Raw genomic sequence first — 18,374 nt, 5'->3', positions numbered from 1 at the left:
CCAACAAGCATCTCCCAGGGCAGCGTTCTCTTCATGGCCGCCGGCAACCCAAGCATGGGAACGTGTTCACATCGATTTTGCGGGCCCGTTTCTCAATGGCTTTTGGCTCATTGTCATTGATGCTTATTCCCGATTCCCATATGTGGTTCGCTGCTCCTCAACCACTTCCGAAGTTGCAATCCAGGCACTAGCAAAAATCTTTTCTGTGGAAGGTCTGCCAATCACCCTGGTCTCAGACAATGGACCGCAGTTTATTTCGCAGACCTTCCAGGATTTTTGTAGGCGCTTCGGTATTCGGCATGTTTGCTCTCCCCCCTTCCATCCACAATCGAATGGGGAAGCCGAGCGCATGGTGCGCACATTTAAGACGCAGATGAAAAAGTATGTGCACGAATTTCCTGCAGAGGAAGCCTTGACGTTTTTCTTGACGGCATACCGGACCACACCAATGGGCGACCGCAGCCCCGCAGAGCTCCTCCATGGGCGTCAACCTAGGACTCTGCTGCACCTCCTCCGGCCTGGTCCTCGCCAGTCTTCACAAAACGAAGTACCTGGCTTTCCACTGGGTATGTCGGTCTGGGCCTGTGGGTTTGGTCGCAATCCACGTTGGATACCGGCGGTGGTCCTGCGCCGAAATGGCCGCCGGCTCTATACCTTGCAGGCAGGGGATCGGGTGGTACGTCGTCACCAAAATCAGCTACGTCCACGTTCGGGCACCCACCCTCCGACCTCTCGGACACCGGCTTCCCCATTGCCGGCACCTGTATTGGTTTCAAAGGGAACGTCACCTCCTCTCCCCGCTGTGACTCTGCTGCACTGCGATGGTTCTCGGCCTTGGCAGCCTCCAGTAGCTCCAGCACCGGCATCGCCATCATTCGAGATGCCCCAGCGAGAGCCGGCCCCCCTAGCAGGTTCGGTTTCTCAGGGGGCTAGTTCACCTGTGGTTGTCTCTTCCCCTTCGTCCCCACCACTGGGTCTTGCCCCTCCCCAGGTGGAACAGGATCCGGAGTTCGACAGCTTGTCACCCGTTCTGTCCCGAGCTCCGGTTGTGGGACGACGGGGGGCCTCTTCGTGTGGGTCACTTCCAGCCGTATTCGAAGGTTCCAGCTCGAGGGTTGGCAGATCCCCTCGACTCCGGCCATCCAATGGATGTGGAGGTCATCACTCCTGCCTGACGCTCCACCTTCCGACGCAGTGGATCACAGTGGCTTCACCCCCCGAAGGAGGAGGAGTGTAGTAGCCACCAGAAAGATCACGGGAGGCGCACACTGGCACGGCGCGTCACGGGCGGTAGTTGCCGCAAGTAGAGTTCCGTCCACCAGAGGGCACGCGAGAATTTGGACGCGACCTCTGCCGGTGTAACAACAAGAACAACAACAACAACAACAACAACTCCAGCAGCACGGGCCGTGCCCAGTCAGTCAACATCGGGCATGCCTAGGACACAGTCCCGGTCTACGCTAAGTGAAGTGCGACGTAAACGTGAACAGTGTTACTACAATTAAACTGAAACTTCTCCCCAATAAAAATCAAAAGAAAAAGCAAAAATTAATTACATGTAATACAAACAGGCTCAACATCACCAAAGCTGTAATAAAAAATTTTCGGGAAGAAATTAAAGGAACTAAATTAGGGAAATGGGAAGAAATATCGAAAGAAATGAACAGGGCAGCGAAAAATATTTTTGGAACAACAAAAATGAAGAAGAAAGTCTGGAGGAATGAAATCTGTGAAGAAGCAGTAACAGAAAGAACAAAGCAGTGAAAGAAATGGAAATGTTCTGGAAAGCCTGAACACCCTGATGCATTTAGAATGCAAAGGAAAGAAACAGCAAGAATAATTAAGAGTGCTAAAAGATCTTTTGAGAAATCACAACTTCTTAACATACAAAACAACTTTGTAAAAAATAACTCTCGGAATTTCTATCAAATGTTTAAAAGTCATCTAAAGGCCTAACAAGCTCCAAGTATTTGCTTCACAGATGAAAATGGTACAGTAGGCCTAAGCAACAGCCAGAATTGTGAAATACTGAGAAAGTACTTTGAAAAATTATTGAACTGTGAAGAACCAAACTGCAAACTAGAATTGCCAGATCTCCATGAAAATACAGACCCCCCCATTCCACAACATCCTGACACTGCACCTGTTGGCACTCTAGTCCCTGCACACACCACCAGACAGTGTTCGTCACTCTCCCCACCCCTACACTACTATGCCTTCTCCTTCCCCACTGCCTCCAGATTGCTTCTTGCATCCCACACGATAGTTGCATTCTGACCTGAGATGCCAGAGTTGGCGGTCGTGGGTGTGTGGAGTTTGCTTGTTTGTGTGTGAATGGTGTAGGTGTCTCTTTTACTGATGAATGCTGTGGCCGAAAGCTTTATCTAAGTGTCTTTTAATTGTGCCTGTCTGCAATAATGTGTCTTCTGTATGGTAAGTAGCAGTCCGTCTTTTCCTACACTGTTGATATTCCTACCTAGAGTTTCCATTGTTTCGATTATGTATCAATACAAAATACATATACAAACTGGTTCAGTTAATAATAATAATAATAATAATAATAATAATCATTATCATTATTATTATAACTGATTATAGAAACTTATGAAAATGAAGTGGTGGTGGTGGTTAGTGTTTAACGTCCCGTCGACAACGAAGTCATTAGAGACGGAGCGCAAGCTCGGGTTAGGGAAAGATTGGGAAGGAAATCGGCCGTGCCCTTTCAAAGGAACCATCCCGGCATTTGCCTGAAATGATTTAGGGAAATCACGGAAAACCTAAATCAGGATGGCCGGAGACGGGATTGAACCGTCGTCCTCCCGAATGCGAGTCCAGAGTACTAACCACTGCGCCACCTCGCTCGGTGAAAACGAAGTACTAGTGGGAATTGTAGTTACTATGCTGACCATGTTCACATGTTATTGTTGTGGTCTTCAGTCCTGAGACTGGTTTGATGCAGCTCTCCATGCTACTCTATCCTGTGCAAGCTTCTTCATCTCCCAGTACCTAGGGCAGCCTACATCCTTCTGAATATGCTTAGTGTATTCATCTCTTGGTCTCCCTCTACGATTTTTACCCTCCACGCTGCCCTCCAGTACTAAATTGGTGATCCCTTGATGCCTCAGAATATGCCCTACCAACTGATCCCTTCTTCTAGTCAAGTTGTGCCACAAATTTCTCTTCTCTCCAATCCTATTCAATACCTCCTCATTAGTTATGTGATCTACCCATCTAATCTCCAGCATTCTTCTGAAGCACCACATTTCGAAAGCTATTCTCTTCTTGTCCAAACTATTTATCGTCCATGTTTCACTTCCACACATGGATACACTCCAAACAAATACTTTCAGAAACGACTTCCTGACACTTAAATCTATACTCGATGTTAACAAATTTCTCTTCTTCAGAAATGCTTTCCTTGCCATTGCCTGTCTACATTTTATATCCTCTCTACTTCGGCCATCATCAGTTATTTTGGTCCCCAAATAGCAAAACTCCTTTACTACTTTGTCTCATTTCCTAATCTAATTCCCTCAGTATCACCCGACTTAATTAGACTACATTCCATTATCCTCATTTTGCTTTTGTTGATGTTCATCTTATACCCCCCTTTCAAGACACTGTCCATACCATTCAACTGCTCTTCCAAGTCCTTTGCCATCTCTGACAGAATTACAATGTCATCGACGAACCTCATAGTTTTTATTTCTTCTCCATGGATTTTAATACCTACTCCGAATTTTTTTGTTTCCTTCACTGCTTGCTCAATATACAGATTGAATAACATTGGGGAGAGACTACAACCCTGTCTCACTCCCTTCCCAACCACTGCTTCCCTTCCATGCCCCTCGACTCTTATAACTGCCATCTGGTTTCTGTACAAATTGTAAATAGCCTTTCGCTCCCTGTATTTTACCCCTGCCACCTTCAGAATTTGAAAGAGCGTATTCCAGTCAACATTGTCAAAAGCTTTCTGTAAGTCTACAAATGCTAGAAATGTACGTTTGCCTTTCCTTAATCTAGCTTCCAAGATAAGTTGTAGGGTCAGTATTGCCTCACGTGTCCCAACATTTCTACGGAATCCAAACTGATCTTCCCCGAGGTTGGCTTCTACTAGTTTTTCCATTCGTCTGTAAAGAATCCACGTTAGTATTTTGCAGCCGTGACTTATTAAACTGATTGTTTGGTAATTTTCACATCTGTCAGCACCTGCTTTCTTTGGGATTGGAATTATTATATTCTTCTTGAAGTCAGAGGGTATTTCGCCTGTTTCATACATCTTGCTCACCAGATGGTAGAGTTTTGTCAGGACTGGCTCTCCCAAGGCTGTCAGTAGTTCTAATGGAATTTTGTCTACTCCTGGGGCCTTGTTTCGACTCAGGTCTTTCAGTGCTCTGTCAAACTCTTCACGCAGTATTATATCTCCCATTTCATCTTCATCTATATCCTCTTCCATTTCCATAATATTGACCTCAAGTACATCGCCCTTGTATAGACCCTCTATATACTCCTTCCACCTTTCTGCTTTCCCTTCTTTGCTTAGAACTGGGTTTCCATCAAAGTTCTTAATATTCATGCAAGTGGTTCTCCTTTCTCCTAAGGTCTCTTTAATTTTCCTGTAGACAGTATCTATCTAACCCCTAGTGAGATAAACCTCTACATCCTTACATTTTTCCTGTAGCCATCCCTGCTTAGCCATTTTGCAATTCCTGTCAATCTCATTTTTGAGACGTTTGTATTTCTTTTTGCCTGCTTCATTTACTGCATTTTTATATTTTCTCCTTTCATCAATTAAATTCAATATTTCTTCTGTTACCCATGGGTTTCTACTAGCCCTCGTCTTTTTACCTACTTGATCCTCTGCTGCCTTCACTATTTCATCCCTCAAAGCTACCCATTCTTCTTCTACTGTATTTCTTTCCCCCATTCCTGTCAATTGTTCCCTTATGCTCTCCCTCAAACTCTGTACAACCTCTGGTTCTTTCAGTTTATCCAGGTCCCATCTCCTTAAATTCCCACCTTTTTGCAGTTTCTTCAGTTTTAATCTACAGGTCATAACCAATAGATTGTGGTCAGAGTCCACATCTGCCCCTGGAAATGTCTTACAATTTAAAACCTGGTTCCTAAATCTCTGTCTTACCATTATATAATCTATCTGATACCTTTTAGTATCTCCAGGGTTCTTCCATGTATACAACCTTCTTTCATGATTCTTGAACCAAGTGTCACCTATGATTAAGTTATGCTCTGTGAAAAATTCTACCAAGCAGCTTCCTCTTTCATTTCTTAGCCTAAGTCCATATTCACCTACTACGTTTCCTTCTCTCCCTTTTCCTACACTCGAATTCCAGTCACCCATGACTATTAAATTTTCGTCTCCCTTCACTATCTGAATAATATCTTTCATCTCATCATACATTTCATCAATTTCTTCATCATCTGCAGAGCTAGTTGGCATATAAACTTGTACTACTGTAGTAGGCGTGGGCTTCATGTCTATCTTGGCCACAATAATGCTTTCACTATGCTGTTTGTAGTAGCTTACCCGGATCTCCGGGCGGGGACTACTCAAGAGGACGTCGTTATCAGGAGAAAGAAAACTGGCATTCTGCGGATCGGAGCGTGGAATGTCAGATCCCTTAATCGGGCAGGTAGGTTAGAAAATTTAAAAAGGGAAATGGATAGGTTAAAGTTAGATATAGTGGGAATTAGTGAAGTTCGGTGGCAGGAGGAACAAGACTTTTGGTCAGGTGAGTACAGGGTTATAAATACAAAATCAAATAGGGGTAATGCAGGAGTAGGTTTAATAATGAATAAAAAACTAGGAGTGCGGGTTAGCTACTACAAACAGCATAGTGAACGCATTATTGTGGCCAAGATAGACACAAAGCCCATGCCTACTACAGTAGTACAAGTTTATATGCCAACTAGCTCTGCAGATGATGAAGAAATTGATGAAATGTATGACGAGATAAAAGAAATTATTCAGGTAGTGAAGGGAGACGAAAATTTAATAGTCATGGGTGACTGGAATTCGTCAGTAGGAAAAGGGAGAGAAGGAAACATAGTAGGTGAATATGGATTGGGGGGAAGAAATGAGAGAGGAAGCCGCCTTGTAGAATTTTGCACAGAGCATAACTTAATCATAGCTAACACTTGGTTCAAGAATCATGATAGAAGGTTGTATACCTGGAAGAATCCTGGAGATACTAATAGGTATCAGATAGATTATATAATGGTAAGACAGAGATTTAGGAACCAGGTTTTAAATTGTAAGACATTTCCAGGGGAAGATGTGGATTCTGACCACAATCTATTGGTTATGAACTGCAGATTGAAACTGAAGAAACTGCAAAAAGGTGGGAATTTAAGGAGATGGGACCTGGATAAACTGAAAGAACCAGAGGTTGTACAGAGTTTCATGGAGAGCATAAGGGAACAATTGACAGGAATGGGGGAAAGAAATACAGTAGAAGAAGAATGGGTAGCTCTGAGGGATGCAGTAGTGAAGGCAGCAGAGGATCAAGTAGGTAAGAAGACGAGGGCTAATAGAAATCCTTGGGTAACAGAAGAAATATTGAATTTAATTGATGAAAGGAGAAAATATAAAAATGCAGTAAATGAAGCAGGCAAAAGGGAATACAAACGTCTCAAAAATGAGATTGACAGAAAGTGCAAAATGGCTAAGCAGGGATGGCTAGAGGACAAATGTAAGGATGTGGAGGCTTGTCTCACTAGGGGTAAGATAGATACTGCCTACAGGAAAATTAAAGAGACCTTTGGAGAGAAGAAAACCACTTGTATGAATATCAAGAGCTCAGATGGCAACCCAGTTCTAAGCAAAGAAGGGAAGGCAGAAAGGTGGAAGGAGTATATAGAGGGTTTATACAAGGGCGATGTACTTGAGGACAATATTATGGAAATGGAAGAGGATGTAGATGAAGATGAAATGGGAGATAAGATACTGCGTGAAGAGTTTGACAGAGCACTGAAAGACCTGAGTCGAAACAAGGCCCCCGGAGTAGACAACATTCCATTGGAACTACTGACGGCGTTGGGAGAGCCAGTCCTGACAAAACTCTACCATGTGGTGAGCAAGATGTATGAGACAGGCGAAATACCCACAGACTTCAAGAAGAATATAATCATTCCAATACCAAAGAAAGCAGGTGTTGACAGATGTGAAAATTACCGAACTATCAGTTTAATAAGTCACAGCTGCAAAATACTAACGCGAATTCTTTACAGACGAATGGAAAAACTGGTAGAAGCGGACCTCGGGGAAGATCAGTTTGGATTCCGTAGAAATGTTGGAACACGTGAGGCAATACTAACCTTACGACTTATCTTAGAAGAAAGATTAAGAAAAGGCAAACCTACGTTTCTAGCATTTGTAGACTTAGAGAAAGCTTTTGACAACGTTAACTGGAATACTCTCTTTCAAATTCTGAAGGTGGCAGGGGTAAAATACAGGGAGCGAAAGGCTATTTACAATTTGTACAGAAACCAGATGGCAGTTATAAGAGTCGAGGGGCATGAAAGGGAAGCAGTGGTTGGGAAAGGAGTGAGACAGGGTTGTAGCCTCTCCCCGATGTTATTCAATCTGTATATTGAGCAAGCAGTAAAGGAAACAAAAGAAAAATTCGGAGTAGGTATTAAAATTCATGGAGAAGAAGTAAAAACTTTGAGGTTCGCCGATGACATTGTAATTCTGTCAGAGACAGCAAAGGACTTGGAAGAGCAGTTGAACGGAATGGACAGTGTCTTGAAAGGAGGATATAAGATGAACATCAACAAAAGCAAAACGAGGATAATGGAATGTAGTCAAATTAAATCGGGTGATGCTGAGGGGATTAGATTAGGAAATGAGACACTTAAAGTAGTAAAGGAGTTTTGCTATTTAGGGAGTAAAATAACTGATGATAGTCGAAGTAGAGAGGATATAAAATGTAGACTGGCAATGGCAAGGAAAGCGTTTCTCAACAAGAGAAATTTGTTAACATCGAGTATAGATTTAAGTGTCAGGAAGTCGTTTCTGAAAGTATTTGTATGGAGTGTAGCCATGTATGGAAGTGAAACATGGACGATAACCAGTTTGGACAAGAAGAGAATAGAAGCTTTCGAAATGTGGTGCTACAGAAGAATGCTGAAGATAAGGTGGGTAGATCACGTAACTAATGAGGAGGTATTGAATAGGATTGGGGAGAAGAGAAGTTTGTGGCACAACTTGACTAGAAGAAGGGATCGGTTGGTAGGACATGTTTTGAGGCATCAAGGGATCACAAATTTAGCATTGGAGGGCAGCGTGGAGGGTAAAAATCGTAGAGGGAGACCAAGAGATCAATACACTAAGCAGATTCAGAAGGATGTAGGTTGCAGTAGGTACTCGGAGATGAAGAAGCTTGCACAGGATAGAGTAGCATGGAGAGCTGCATCAAACCAGTCTCAGGACTGAAGACCACAACAACAACAACCCGTACTCCTATTTTTTTATTCATTATTAAACCTACTCCAGCATTACCCCTATTTGATTTTGTACTTATAACCCTGTATTCACCTGACCAAAAGTCTTGTTCCTCCTGCCACTGAACTTTACTAATTCCCACCATATCTAACTTTAACCTATCCATTTCCATTTCTAAATTTTCTAACCTACCTGCCCGATTAAGGGATCTGACATTCCACGCTCAGGAGAAAGAAAACTGGCGTGGAGGGCATGATCATATAGCAGAGTTATATTCTGGATCTCGTGCCGATCAGATGGGATTAGCGCAGAAGTTTATTAATAAGACATGAAATATGGAAGCAAGTAGACTGTGAAATATCATTTACTGAAGTGAATAAATAAATACAAAACCCTGGAAGCGCTTTTGCAACCATGAACATCATTCCTTCGGACAAACAGCTAGAGCGAGTAGTAATGGACAATGAAGAGAAGGTAAGTAAAAGAAAGATTGAATTATCTAAACTTAAATTCTATACTTTATCTTTTATTTTTCTCAAGTTAATAGAAAAATGAATGCAAAACAGAACACCTTAGAGCATTGTTAGATTTGCTAAGCATTACTGATTCAACAGAGAAATAACTACATTATAAAACAGTTATGGTCTGGTCTTTTGAATACATTCGTCTCATGCTTTGCATCTGTTAATGGAAGTGTATATTCCGAAACAAGTTGTGTGGTAACAGAAGAGACAGGACAGGTATTGGTGTTTCCCATACATCCAACTTTGTACAGTCATTCATGAGTATGTATGCCCCTTTTCAATGTGCATACACAAGGAAAATATTTCTATCAAACTGAGCTGTTAACAGATTTAACTTCATAAACGTATAAAAGTGTATTCTTGAACACTATTCGTAATGAAAGATACTTAACAACATGGGCAGGGAAACAATTTCCCATCCTCATGCCTCAACATAATGAGCTTCAAGGTGATGCTTCAGGGGAAATTCTGTTGAACAAGCATCACAGAAAAACTCTTTTACCTCATTATGTACCAGCATATGTCTCCTCAAACTGTTTAAATGTGAAAAAGGCTTTTTAACACTAAGCACATGTAAATCGATTTTCTTCAGAGTGCCTATGCATAAGTACCTGTTCTGCACTGGAGAAGACTTTCTCTTCCCTGTGAGCAAGTAGATGTGTTACAAAGTTGTTGTGGTCACTGAAAGTCTTTACGCAAGTGGGACATGCAAACTCTTTCTCTGGTTGTGCCAAACACATGGTCTCACTCTCTTTGTTTTTGCGCCTTTTCTGATTCAGATGTTGCCTGTCTTTCTGTGTGCACGTATTCTTGCTTTCTCCATTACTACTTCCTGATTCTTCTCTGTTTGTAGTCTCTGGTGTTTCATGTGACCAGCTGTTGCTTCTACTATTGACCTTGGGCTCCACACTGCACATAGAAAATAATGAGATCTATTACTGACAGTCATATAATTACACAAATGCACTATGTTAGTAATATGTCAACAGTCCGCCACATTTACAAAATGTTAATGGTCTTAACTGAGGCTTCAGCTAGAGTAATTTAGCCTTCTTCAGAAGCATAACATAAACTAATACATGCCAGAATAAGGCACAGTCAAACATAAAAAGCTAAAGTACTGTGGTACTACGTCAAGCTATGTTACTTAGCTGAGGAACAGCTCCGGCCCCACTTCGTGGAAAGTAGTCGGTTAGCCGCGGACACTATGTTGGAACTGACTGTGGCATGCAGATATGTACCGAGCAAGAGGGCGGATCACACGCATGCACACACAGAAAGTCAAAGGTGCCTGTCATTAACTGTCTTTGTTATGTACCGGGAAATTACCTATAATGTTAAACCGTAAATTTTTGGGAGAACAGGGCACTAAGTAAATAGAATCCCGATGAATGTTAACTGTAAACCGAGACCTTATAAACTGATAAGAAATTTACTTAGATGTTAATATTAAACTTGTCTTAAATTGGTGTCAAGATCTCATCAAATAGTTTTGGTCAGCTTGAATTAAAGGCGGGCATAAGGCTTAATGCCTATGGGTAGAAAGAAAAGGCAATGTGTGCCAGCATCATTAGTAGGTTCGACTACCATATTGTCAGTTATGTTGGAACTAGAACTATATTTACCGTAAAGAATATTAATTAAATCGTGGTATTGAACATTACCAAATGTCATGGTGAATTTCTAAGTCTTAAGCATCGAAGTATCAGGAATGGATATGCAGTGACAAGGCACGAAAGTTAGTGTGATTCTCGAGCTACGTGCCATTCTTAACTGTTAGTCGTAAACTAATCATTCACGGTAAATATAGTTCTAGTTCCATGATCCACCTGAACGTCATTTCGACACTGTGAGGTCTCCGAGTTGCAATTATCATCTGTTAGTAATAGACTTCCTCAGCTTATAAATGTCACAGTGCATTCACATTCCTGCAAAATTTTCATTATTTTTTGTTGCAAACTGTAAACAAAAAAGTGAACTTTCACTGACATCATAAGTAAGACAAATGCAAACATTAGCTAGATACTTGCAACAAAAAGAACAGAGACAGAGTTTTGGAACTCATAAACATAATTAAGAAAATGATGTATGTTCCACATAACCTCACAGAGGCTTAGTCTGATCCACAGTGCATGCTGGAGAGTCACAAAAGCAACTCAGCACAGGAATGATTAGTATATCTTCTGACAGGTTATGCCTTAAGTATTTGTGCCCTTTAAGTTGGAATTTGTCTATATGTCACTCTTTGCTTATGCCTATTAGAGGTTACAGCTCCTCTACAGGAAAGACATTGCTCACATACCCATCAAAGGGCAACTTCAGTGTTCTTATGCAATTGGAAAACATCGTCATCACAAAACTCCGTGTCAACATTTTATGGGATGACATTTCTTTTACAAACATCTAAATAGTTTGGATCACATTAGTGTTGCAATATCCAACACTGGATGCTGTGAAGGTCATATGATGGGCAATATTCCGAAGCTGATTCTCCGTTACATGAAATGCCAGTTTTACACGGACATTAAATAGGTTCAGAAGGAACTAAAGTCTTCAAAAATTTCAAAGACTGCCTGGAAACTAAACTTCCTGACAATTCATGTCCATTAAGGCACATTAATTGCATCTACATACTTTCCATTGAATTTTCATTTCATTACATAAATTTCACAAACGAGTAATTCGTGTGCTGCATTTGCCATAGTAACATGTACTTCCGTAGGTCACCTGCGGATCAACTGACATCTCAAGGTGGAACTGCTGAACTACAGCAGTTGTGACATAGAAGATGGATCCTCGCCATCTGTTATGTTTCTCTGTTCCCATAAAGAAACTAATTTTTTTGCTAATTTTCGGTACACTTATCCACTGTCATGTAACATCTATTCAAAAAATCTCAAAATCCAATTCAGACTGATTTTCACTTAAAGGTATTATTCAGATGCTCATTTAAAGAGTCTGATTCAGTTAGCGTAATTAGTTTTCATTAGGGCACCACTAATTAAAAGGTATGTTTAATTATAGTTACCACTACGGGTTGCTACATGCAAAACACCTAAGAGCTAATAATGATATCTGAGGAAGATGACCTACACCATTTGAAAGTTAAGCATTCCGACTTGTAATAAAACTGGTTATGGTGAGACAAATGTACTAACTGATCTTGGATCATATGAAATGACTGATTCCAAAGTTGAAGAATCAAAACCCAGAAATCCACTACCATACAGCTATACAAACATGTATAAACGTCAAAAACACACACACTCTTATTGTAACTACAGTGATGATTATGGACTTCTTAAAAAGATAATCCCCCCCAGGGGATCCACAACTCTTTTGTGGATACGTGCGTAGCGAGCACGGGACCCCGAGCTGATGTGGCCTTCCTTCCTTTCCGGGCTGCATACCTTCCCTTTCCGCATCCTTCCCCATCCCCCATCTTCGCCACCCCCCCCCCCCTTTCACCTCTGGCTCTTTCTTTCCCTTTCTCTGGGGTTATGGTTTGTGCCTACGTCCGGAGACGGACGCTTGTACATATACTACATTCTTCACCTTCCTTCCTTGCTTGTAAGTCTTCATCCTTCCTTTGTCCTTCTCTTTTCCTTACCTCTTCTCTCTACCTTCTCCGCTGCGGCGTTTGAGACCTCTCTTCTTTCCTTTCCCTTTCTCTTTCTTCCTCCCTGTGCGTGTCTGAAGGCCAACCCATGCACTTCCATGCGTAGCCGGTGACGGGGTAACGCGTAATTCCCCGCCCCGGGTAGACAGGTAGGACACGTACGTACCCCCTGGTAACGGCCAGGCCCAGGGAGGGGTGATTACCCGAGCTGATACCTTCCGAAAGTGCCGATTGGTCCCTCCGTCCGTTTGTCGGGAGGTGTGACCTGAGGTGTGAACAATCACCTAAGGCGGGAGTGCCCTCAGAGAGGGCCCCCACAAGGGAGGAGCGCGCCATCGGAGACGCCGGTAATCATGGGGGATTCTTCCGCAATGGTTTCCTCACCTTCCACTATGTCTGCTCACAAACGTAAGTTCACTGAGTCTCAGCCACAGTCTGTTCTTCCATCGTTGCCACAGTTCCTTGTTGTTTCTCGGTCTGACGAAGGTCACGACTTCTCCACGGTCAACCCTTTCATTATTCAGAAAGGTGTCGACGCAACTGCAGGTCCTGTAAAGTCTTGTTCCAGATTACGGAATGGCACCCTGTTGTTAGAAACAGTCAGTGCCCTCCAGGCACAAAAATTGCTGCGTACGTCACTCCTACACACCTTCCCTGTCCGGGTGGAACCGCACCGTACCTTAAATTCCTCGCGTGGAGTCGTTTATACACGCTCCCTCGATGGACTGTCTGACGAAGAAATTCAGCACTACCTGTCTGACCAGGGCGTAACGGCTGTTCATAGGGTTATGAAAAGGGTTGACACGAACATCATTCCAACCCGCACTGTCTTCTTGACATTTGACAAAGTTCAACTACCATCGAAAATCAAAGCCGGCTATGAGATAATTTCCGTTCGCCCTTACGTCCCGAACCCTACGCGTTGCTATCGGTGCCAGCGGTTCAATCACACCAGCCAGTCCTGTTCCAATCCGGCCAAATGTGTTACGTGTGGCAGGGATGCCCATGAGGGTGCTTGTCCACCTCCATCCCCTCGCTGCATCAACTGTATGGGTGACCACGCCGCTTCCTCTCGAGATTGTCCCGTTTTTAAGGACGAAAAGCTCATCCAGGAAGTTAGAGTAAAGGAAAAGGTGTCGACCTTTGCTGCTCGAAAATTATTCGCCAGTCGACAGCCCACCGTGCCTCAGAAAGGAAAATACAGCGCTGTCCTTGCTTCTCATCGGCCAACAAAGGAGGCGGCCACGCAGACTTGCGACCTCACCTTTAGTGCCACGGTCGTCAGATCGGCCAGCGCAAAGATCGCCCGTTCAACCTCACCACTTTCGCCTGCCCACTCTCTGGCTCACCCTTCGTCGAGTTCTGCTAAATCTCGAGCCCAAAAGTCAGACACCAAGACTTCGAAAAAAGAGCATACTCGTGAAGAGTTTTTACGTACGGCAACTTCCCAACCATCGGTTCCTCCTTCCTCTAAACATCACACTTCCAAGAAGGCTACAAAGAAACCCAGTTCCTCTCCTTCTCCGCCAAGGCGTGTCCCATCTACAGTACCACCTGGCGGAAGTCGCCCTCGGCCGTCTTCTGTGTCGCCGAGGCGCACTGCTGGCGGCCGGTCGCTGGTGGCAGGAGCTGCTCCTGACCAACCTATGGATCAGGATCTTCTGCCTTCGGCTGAATGCTATTCCATGCTGTCGGTCGCAAGCTCAGAGCAGTCGTTGAGTTGACAGCGACCTTGGTCACATTCCTCCATTTACTGTTCACCCTATGTCCATTATCCACTGGAATATCCGTGGTATTCGAGCCAATCGGGATGAATTGTCGATCCTCTTACAATCCTACTCGCCGGTCATCTTCTGTCTTCAGGAAACAAAGCTGTGTCCCCATGACCGCTTTGTTCTCCCTCATTTTCAGTCCGTCCGATATGATCTCCCCTCTGTTGAAGGCACTCCAGCACATGGAGGACTCATGATTCTTCTCCATGAAACTGTCCATTATCACCCAATCCATTTAAACACTTCCTTCCAAGCTGTCGCCGTCCGTCTTTCCCTTTCCGGATACACGTTCTCTCTTTGTACTGTATACATTCCATCGTCCACACCAATGGCACGAGCTGATCTCCTTCATCTTCTTGGTCAGCTTCCACCCCCATATTTGCTGGTTGGGGACTTCAATGCCCACCACCCGCTTTGGGGATCTCCACATCCTTGTCCACGTGGCTCACTATTGCTAGACGTCTTCCACCAAGCAGATCTAGTTTGCCTCAACACTGGGGTCCCTACATTTTTGTCTGCCTCCACGGCAAATTTATCTCATTTGGACCTTGCGGTCGGTACTGTTCCGCTAGCTCGGCGCTTCGAATGGTTCGCCCTTGATGATACACACTCGAGTGACCACTTTCCATGTGTCCTTAGACTGCAGCCTCAACGGCCATATATGCGCCCGCGACGCTGGAAGTTTGCTCAAGCCGACTGGACACTTTTTTCGTCTCTAGCGACATTCGATGACCGTCACTTTCCCAGCGTCGACGATGAGGTCACACATATTACCGACGTTATTCTTACAGCTGCGGAACATTCAATACCACGCACCTCCGAATTGCCCCGGCGCCCCCCAGTTCCTTGGTGGAACGAGGCATGCCGTGATGCACTACGTGAGCGGCGACGTGCTCTCCGCGTTTTCCGCCACCATCCTACTTTGGCCAACTGTATCCGCTATAAGCAGCTACGAGCGCGATGCCGTCGTGTCATCCGCGATAGCAAGAAGGCAAGCTGGAAATTCTTTATTAGCTCATTTAACACCTTCACTCCCTCCTCGGAAGTTTGGAGTCGGCTTCGACGGTTCTCAGGCGCGCCTAGTTTCTCCCCGGTCTCTGGGCTCACTGTCGTGCATGACACATTAGTGGACCCCGTCGCAATTTCTAACTCATTGGGTCAGCACTTTGCCGAGATTTCAAGCTCTTCAAATTACCCGCCAGCGTTTCTCCCAAAGAAACGTGCAGCGGAAGTGCGACCTCTTGCTTTCTCCTCTCAAAATCGCGAAAGCTACAATACTGTTTTCTCCTTGCGGGAACTCCAACATGTACTCTCTTCTTCTCGCTCCTCCGCCCCAGGACCAGATGGTATCCACGTCCAAATGTTGCTGCATTTATCAACCCATAGTCTGCGTTACCTCCTTCGCCTTTATAATCGAATTTGGACCGACAGTACTTTTCCCAGACGATGGCGGGAAGCTATCGTCATTCCTGTTCCGAAACCTGGAAAGGACAAACATCTCCCCTCTAGCTATCGCCCCATTTCTCTCACGAGTAGTGTCTGTAAGGTTTTGGAGCGTATGGTGAATTACCGATTAGCGTGGTGGCTGGAATCCCGCAGTCTTTTAACACCTGCCCAATGCGGATTCCGAAAGCATCGTTCTGCAGTTGACCATCTTGTTGCTCTCTCCACTTATATCATGAACAATTTTCTCCGGAAACGCCAAACGGTAGCAATATTTTTTGATCTGGAGAGAGCATACGATACCTGTTGGAGGACAGGCATCCTCCGCACACTGTTCTCTTGGGGCTTTCGAGGCCGGCTGCCCCTTTTTCTTCGCGAATTTATGGCAGAGCGCACATTTAGGGTGCGGGTGAACACTACTCTCTCCCGCACTTTCTCCCAAGAAAACGGGGTACCCCAGGGCTCGGTGCTGAGTGTTGTACTGTTTGCCATCGCTATAAATCCAATTATGGATTGTCTCCTTCCCGATGTCTCGGGCTCCCTCTTTGTGGATGATTTTGCGATCTACTACAGCTCTCAACGGACCAGCCTTCTTGAACGACGTCTTCAAGGATGTCTCGATCGCCTCCACTCTTGGAGCATCGAAACAGGCTTCCGTTTCTCTCCCAGTAAGACCGTTTGTGTTAATTTTTGGCGACGTAAGGAGTTTCTTACGCCCTCCTTACATCTAGGACCTGTCAACCTTCCGTTTTCAGACGTCGCTAAATTCTTGGGTCTTATGTTTGACAGAAAACTGTGCTGGTCCTCCCACGTTTCCTATCTTTCGGCTCGCTGTCTGCGATCGCTTAACACCCTCCGTGTCCTGAATGGTACCTCCTGGGGAGCGGACCGAGTGGTCCTTCTCCGCCTCTATCGCGCCTTAGTGCGCTCGAAATTGGATTATGGAAGCATAGTCTACTCCTCTGCTCGGCCGTCTATTCTTCGGCGTCTCGACTCTATCCACCACCGTGGATTACGTTTAGTGTCTGGAGCTTTTTACACTAGCCCTGTGGAAAGCCTTTATGCTGAGACTGCTGAACCTCCGTTGTCCAATCGGCGAGCGGTCCTTCTAAGTCGTTATGCTAGCCATCTGTCTTCCATGCCTGCTAATCCAGCCCATGCCCTTTTTTTCGACGCCTCATTTGATGTAGGGTATGCTGGCCGCTCCTCCTCCCTACTACCCCCGGGAGTCCGCTTCCGTCAACTGCTCCATTCTCTTTCCTTCCGCTTTCCTAAAACCTTCTTGACAACTTGGGGTACAGCACCGCCTTGGCTCCGTCCCCGGATCTGCCTGCTCCGTGACCTTTGTCGATTTCCCAAGGATGGTACCCCTACACTTGTTTATCGTCGGGCATTTGCTGCTCTATGTGCACAAATGACGGACGCCACATTTATTTACACCGACGGCTCGAAAACATCGTTAGGTGTAGGGAGTGCCTATATTGTTGGCGACTCGCCAAATCAATTTCGGCTTCCCGACCAGTGTTCGGTGTATACTGCGGAGCTTTACGCTGTTCTCCAGGCTGTCCACTACATCCGCCGCCATCGGCGGATACAGTACGTTATCTGCTCAGATTCTCTCAGCTCTCTCTTCAGTCTCCAAGCTCTTTACCCTGTGCACCCTCTGGTCCACCGGATTCAGGACTGTCTGTGCTTGCTCCATCTGGAGGGCGTCTCGGTGGCGTTCCTCTGGCTCTCGGGACACGCTGGTATCTGTGGGAATGTGGCGGCCGATATAGCGGCCAAGGCTGCAGTCTCTCTTCCTCGGCCAGCTATTCCGTCGCTTCCCTTCACCGATCTACGGAGCGGTTTATGTCGCAAAGTTGCTCATTTATGGCATGCGCATTGGTCAACACTTCCCAATAATAAATTGCGGGAAGTGAAAGCTCTTCCTTGCGCTTGGACTTCTTCCTCCCGAACGCGTCGTCGGGAGGAGGTAATTTTAACTCGACTCTGGATAGGGCACTGTCTTTTTAGCCATCGACATCTTTTAAGCGGCGATCCTCCCCCACTCTGTCCCCACTGCTCTCAGCTGTGGACGGTAAGACACCTTTTAATTGAATGCCCCTATTTTAATCCGTTACGCGCCCGTCTACAGCTATCGCCTGATCTCTCGTCGATTTTAGCAGATGACACGCGCTCAGCCGACCGCGTTCTCCAGTTTATTAGTGACAGTGAAATGACGTCAGTCATTTGAAGCTTTTTTTGGGGACAACCACCCCCTTTCTGTAGTGGATTTTTAAGCCTTCCTTCTGCTTTTAGTTTCTCCAATTTTATGACTTTGTTCCCATTGCTGCTGATTTTCAGTTTCGTTTTTTTTTTACTGTTTCCTAAGTCACAGGCTGGGCGCTAATGACCATAGCAGTTTTGCGCCCTAAAACCAAACCAAAAAATAAATAAAAAAAAATAAAAAAATTAAAAAGATAATCAATGATAAACAATTATTTGTACCTATTTTGGAAATATGTGTTTCAAAGATGAGTTTGCATAGATAGATCAATATTTTATAGTAT

At 44.7% G+C, this 18,374-nt stretch overlaps 1 protein-coding gene across 2 annotated transcripts in view; it reads right to left on the bottom strand.

The window, feature by feature from the left end:
• LOC126215103 (oocyte zinc finger protein XlCOF6-like) overlaps positions 1-18,374 on the bottom strand; it is a 147,959-nt gene that overhangs the window by 54,338 nt on the left and 75,247 nt on the right. For both annotated transcript variants that reach the window (XM_049941754.1, XM_049941753.1), the window contains one exon: positions 9,600-9,897. In XM_049941754.1, coding sequence (XP_049797711.1) covers positions 9,600-9,897 — 298 coding nt within the window. The remainder of the gene's footprint in view (positions 1-9,599; positions 9,898-18,374) is intronic.

This window comes from Schistocerca nitens, chromosome 12, assembly GCF_023898315.1.
Source record: "Schistocerca nitens isolate TAMUIC-IGC-003100 chromosome 12, iqSchNite1.1, whole genome shotgun sequence".
Classification (NCBI taxonomy): domain Eukaryota; kingdom Metazoa; phylum Arthropoda; class Insecta; order Orthoptera; family Acrididae; genus Schistocerca; species Schistocerca nitens.
This window is presented reverse-complemented; position numbering and strand designations above follow the sequence as displayed.